This window comes from Apis dorsata, unplaced genomic scaffold (genome assembly GCF_000469605.1).
Source record: "Apis dorsata unplaced genomic scaffold, Apis dorsata 1.3 scaffold_196, whole genome shotgun sequence".
Lineage (NCBI taxonomy): Eukaryota > Metazoa > Arthropoda > Insecta > Hymenoptera > Apidae > Apis > Apis dorsata.
In genome coordinates this window covers 1-5,799 of record NW_006263480.1, presented here as the reverse complement: position 1 = coordinate 5,799, position 5,799 = coordinate 1, and the positions used below count along the sequence as shown (strand labels likewise).

Sequence of the window (5,799 nt, the reverse complement as noted above, 5' to 3'; positions counted from 1 at the left end):
TTTTTTTTTTTTTTTTTTTTTTTTTTTAATAATCAACCAATATTATAGGGCAGATGGAGCGGTAAAACACATAAGAGTATTTAAACGCGATGTCGATGGTGCTGATGTTTATTATCTCAGTGAATCTCGTTTCTTCAAAAGTGTAGTTGAACTTGTTGAATATTACGAACGGGCATCGTTATCAGAAAATTTTGAAAAATTAGATCAACGTTTATTATGGCCATATAGACGTGTCTTGGCTAAAGCATTATTTGATTTTCGAGGAGGCGAACGCAATCAATTAAGTCTACGACGAGGTTGCAGAGTTGTGGTATTGAGTAAAGAAGGTGATGCCAAAGGTTGGTGGAAAGGAAAAATTGGAGATCAAGTAGGATTCTTCCCAAAAGAATATGTTGAAGAAGAATAACCATATATTACTTAGATATTTCTTTCATGTGATAGCACAGTGATCAAGAATATTTTATATTATTTGCATCATTATGCAATCATAATATGTTATTAAAACAATTCTTAATGAAAAAAAAAGAGAAAAAAATTATAATATAATGCATTTTTACATTATAAAACAAAGATATATCTTCACACATTGGTATAAAAATACAATTTATTTTGTTGTTCTCTTTATTTGAGATTGTATCACAAATATATAAATAGAAAATTTATATTCATATACGGGAACTGAACGCATAAAAGCAAATATATATTCAGCTATTTGTATAGACAAAAAAAATTATAATTATTTTCGATATAATATAACAGTACGAATAAAAATATAAAAAGTCATAAAGATTAAAGTTGTCTATTGTATATTAGAATCATACAAAAAAATATCGTTAAATATTCATATTTCTAGACAGCTTTCTTCTTTATGACTATATTTTAAAGTCAATTGCCAAGACTCAATTGTATATACCATAATTCTGTACTGTTAATGATACAAATTTTAGCTATTTCTTAAATAACATATACATACATAATTATAAATAATCAAACGCTACATGTATTATTGTAAGAAATTAATTGTACTATTTTTTTAATTGTTACACATCTTCTAATTGTGCCAATAAGAAAAATCAATAAAATTTAGATCTTATCGAAACGTTAACATAAAAATACAATATTTATATATATTTAAAGTTCTAATTTATGCTTTTTATTGGCATATATAATAGTACCTACTTTTTGTTCTAGTCTTTTACAGCCAGTAGTTGCATAAATATTATGTGGAGGTGGTCCAAAGATCACATATGATAATGCTTCTTCCATCATCTCATTAGTAGGATGTATTCCTCTATTTATGAAAAGTTTATTTAAACATTTTTTCACGTGAACTTCTTCAAGTGGTAAAAAAGGTATATAATGATCTATAACATTAGAATCTATTGTATCACTATGGTAGAAACCACCCCTTTCATTAAATGCTCCAACACTTATTAAATTTTCAAAATCTTGAAGCTTAGTTGTATGCCTCTGTCTGCCTTCCTCCCAAAGTGTTAATAAACGTTGCGTAATTCGCGAACTACCCGTATTAGATAAAAATATGTAAATTGCTTTCCTTGCATTTATAGAATTTGCAAGTCTCCATGATTTGACCCATGTATTATAATCCAAAAATGGTACAAGAACATTCAGTACACCTTCTGGCATTTTATCCACTTCATCAAACACAAACATGGATCTTTCACATTTTTGTAAACTATTAATAATAATTTTGTACAATTCATCCTGTGTAGTAAAATAATATATCATTATATTTACATTAAATTTATGCATATTACTTTCAAAAATAATTTTATAATAACAATAGAAATATACCTTATATTCATTTACTTTATCTTGCAGAGGAAAATCATTACGACCATTAAAAAAATGATAAAATTTACTTTGATCACCCTTTTTATAAAGAAACTTAGCAATCATTTGACTTATGTAAGTTTTGCCAGTTCCTGGTGGACCATGAAAGCTCATAACTAAAGCTTTTGAAGGATTATTTGAAGTTAAATGTGCACGTAAAGCATTTATAATTACATGTTGAGCCATTTCTTGACCATAAAGTTCTTTATTAAAAATTTCATCTAATTCTAAAATTGTCACTTATATATACAAATTCTAACACAAATAACCTAAAACGTTTAATTTTTTACTAAATATACATACTATCAATGTCAGAGAAAATATATTCGTTCGTACAACATTCCACAAAATTACATTGTATATTTTCCATTATGGAACCAATTTTATTAAATCCAGATGTTAAAAATGTAAAAGAAAATTCACATTTTAAACAAATAATTAACAAAATATCGATGTACACCGAAAAAATGCCGGCAAGATTCATTTTATATATTGCTTAATTGAGTGTAAAATTATAAAATTTAAACGTTACTTGCCGAAGCTGAAATAAAATATTAAAAATTATTTATTATGATATCAATTTATATAAAAATGTTTGTTTATATTCCGTTTAAAGAATTGCATTTAATATAAACATTAATATTCTAAAAAATTATTATGCCATAACTATCAATTCAAATACTCAACAGAAGAAATGATTTCCTATTGGTTTTTATTTATGATATATATAGTTTTTAATTCAATTTAATCTTACAATAATTAATTATAAATATATATATACAATTAAATTAATTTACATTTTTTGTTTAAATTTTATATTATATTATTGCATCAATAAATATTTTTTCGCAATAAAATTCATTTATCATAATAAACAATAATTTTTTAAATTTTATAAATTTATAATATTATATAACATCTAAATATTTATTACATATTCAATTTATTTAAAAGCATATATTTACATTTTTATCAAAGAAGTATTTACAGTTTTTAATATAAAATTATTATTATATTATTTAGAATTTAAATTATTTATTAACTGAAAGAATAATTCATAAAAACATAATTTTTAAAAAAGAAAAAATTATATAGCTTTTTTTTTATTGTCCAATATTATTACGTATAAGTATAAGACATAACTTACTTACTAACGGATTCATTGAATTCAGACTACAATTATACTCATAGTTAATATAGGTGCGGAATAAAATTTTTTATATTTTCTAAACGAAATTTAATATAACAAATTTTTAGCAATATATCATTCAATATATTCAATATTTTATTCATTTCTTTCAGTGATATCTATATAATATTCATATATCTACTATAAAATATTATCTACTGTAGAAGAATAAATATGGCGTCTGAGAATAGTACTGTTGATACCGCTTATACTAAATTTTACACGCGGGAAGAAGTTGCTAAGCATAACAATAATACAGATTTATGGTTTATAATTCATAATAAAGTTTATAATGTGACTGAATTTACAACTGTAATTATATATTTTATATTTTTTTTTATTTGATAATCGACATATACTTTACAGAAGTATGTATAAAAATATTGTTCATACCTTAAATTTAAGCATCCTGGAGGAGAAGAAGTACTTTTAGAACAAGGTGGTCAAGATTGTACGGAAGTCTTTGAAGATATTGGACATTCAAGTGATGCAAGAGAATTAATGGAGAAATTTAAAATTGGAGAGTTAGTAGAAGTATGTGTAGGATTTAATAATTTTATATTTGTTGATATAATTTTTGTTTTATTTATTATTATGTTTACTTATGTTTACTATAGGAATAAACAAATTATTAATTTTAGGAGGAAAGAACACAAGAAAATAATGAATTTACTGAAGTATCTGAAATAAATGGTTCTAGGTATAAAATTTTATATTTAATTATTATATTATTATATATATTATTATTAACCATAGTATTACAAGTATATAATTTTGCTACTAACATCTTTTCTGCATTGGTGTTGGCATATCTATTACTATTTAATAACTTATATTCATTGAATAGCACATTTGAAAATTTAAGTTTACAAATCATCAATTTATCATTCTTGTAACAATATATTTGTATATTTTTTTTATATAAATTAATAATTATCTTATATATTTCCTTATATATTATTTTAAAAGTATGCTATTCAAAATTTATAATGTTATTAAAATTCAAAATGTATGATATGTAAATAGTTAATGCTGCATCGTAACATGATAATTGGCAGTTGCAGTGGTGCTTGGAGATCATGGCTGATTCCTATTGCTCTTGGGGTTCTGGCGACTCTTGTCTACCGTTACTTTATTAAAGTACATTAAAGCATTCCAAATATTTATTTTCTTTTTTTGTAATTTGTATTATATATACAAACATTTATTATAAATAATTAATCAAAGAATATTACATATATTGCACACAATGATAGTCTTGTTTTATAACTTGAAATTGCACATATAAACTGGCCTAACATAAAAACAATTATAAAATAAAAATTCATTTGTTATATTGAAACTCTAAAATATTCAACACATATACATGTTTATGAGTTTCATATATATGTACTGTTGTATATGTAACTAATATGAATATATATATATATATATTAATTACAAGTACAAAAATGAATTAAATTCATTTACAAATTAATTGAATTTATTTTGAAATAAAAGATTAAGAATTGATTTAAAAAGAAATATATTTAAATATATTTAAATATAATATATTTAAAAAATACAATTTTTTGAAAATTAAATTTAATTCTAAAATTTTTTTTGTATTCATAAATTATATTTAAAAAATACATGCATACAAAAAAAAACAAATATTGTTTAAAAATATTGAAAAAATATTTAAAGAATTCTTAACATTTTAAAATTTATCTCTATATATATGTATTTAAGATCAGTTTATATATATAATTTTACAATAAAAGATTTTTATTTTTATACTGTTATGAATATTATGGTATTATATTATGAAAATTAAATTGTTAAATTTTTGTTGTAAAACGTTATATGTATAAAAATATTCTATTTCTACCATTGTATTTAATAATTCAATAATTAATTTTTTATAAAAGTTTGTATATTTTCATACATAAATGTATTGCTATAATATAATAAAAGCATGATCTTTTTACATTATTTTATAGGAAAAAGTAATTTGTTAAAATGTACATATGATCTACAATTGCAAATAGAATTATGTAATTAATAATATTGAATTTACTTTATAAATAATATGTTCTTATGATTTTATAATTTATAGAATAATTTAAAAAATGAAATAATATTATTACATATAGTATTTATCGTTTTTATTTTATTATCTACTATTGATACAATTTTGGATCTCTAATAAAATTTTCTTTTCCTTTCATTATTCTTCTTAAATTAATTCTAAAAATAGAATTAGAATTTCCTTTATTAGAATTCCTTATTAATTATATTTTAATGATAATATATCTTTTATAATGTGATAATATATCAATAAAAGATTATATCAATATTACTTATATTTTTATAATTTTTAAAAAATCAAATATATTTTAAACTTATCATAACATATTTTTTATATATACATATATATATATATGTAACTTTATCAATTTATTTTAAAAAATTATAGATATAATTACATACAAACATGAATAAAAAATTACATATATACATATATAAAATATATATAAAAAATCTTTTATTTATTATATATAAATATTTGATATTATATATAATAGAAATGAAAAATAAAAAATACTTAAAATGTCAAATAATAAATTCATAGATATCTAATAGAACTCGAAAGACAGAAAACGATATCGAGCGAATTTGAGCGCCGACGCTAGACGCTCATGCTACTATCTTCGTTTCCCTGTCGCACTTCCAATTTCCCCTTCCCGACCTCGCTCCTGTTCGTTCTTTGGCGG

General features: G+C 21.6%; 3 protein-coding genes across 7 annotated transcripts in view; 2 read left to right on the top strand and 1 right to left on the bottom strand.

Annotated features, from left to right (window-relative positions):
• The window catches only part of LOC102681555 (protein vav), a 5,173-nt gene extending 4,060 nt beyond the window's left edge, over nt 1–1,113 (top strand). For all 4 annotated transcript variants that reach the window (XM_006614708.1, XM_031509976.1, XM_006614709.1 and 1 more), the window contains one exon: nt 49–1,113. In XM_006614708.1, coding sequence (XP_006614771.1) covers nt 49–406 — 358 coding nt within the window. In that variant the 3' untranslated portion in view covers nt 407–1,113. The remainder of the gene's footprint in view (nt 1–48) is intronic.
• On the bottom strand, nt 587–2,545 carry LOC102681858 (torsin-1A-like). The gene is made up of 3 exons (XM_006614711.2): nt 2,158–2,545; nt 1,816–2,081; nt 587–1,725 (listed from the first exon to the last, which is right to left on the bottom strand). Exons 1-3 carry the CDS (start codon nt 2,336–2,338, stop codon nt 1,132–1,134), a joined length of 1,041 nt encoding a protein of 346 aa, XP_006614774.1. The 5' UTR covers nt 2,339–2,545; the 3' UTR covers nt 587–1,131.
• Nucleotides 2,546–2,905: 360 nt separating this feature from the next.
• On the top strand, nt 2,906–4,385 carry LOC102680848 (cytochrome b5). Of its 2 annotated transcripts, none has more exons than XM_006614705.2 (5): nt 2,906–3,054; nt 3,157–3,355; nt 3,449–3,577; nt 3,685–3,743; nt 4,108–4,385. In XM_006614705.2, exons 2-5 carry the CDS (start codon nt 3,218–3,220, stop codon nt 4,190–4,192), a joined length of 411 nt encoding a protein of 136 aa, XP_006614768.1. In that variant the 5' UTR covers nt 2,906–3,054; nt 3,157–3,217; the 3' UTR covers nt 4,193–4,385. The 2 variants fall into 2 exon arrangements, with proteins under 2 accessions (XP_006614768.1, XP_006614767.1); XM_006614704.2 differs by having other exon boundaries at nt 2,907–3,054; nt 4,102–4,385.
• The last annotated feature ends 1,414 nt before the right edge of the window (nt 4,386–5,799 follow it).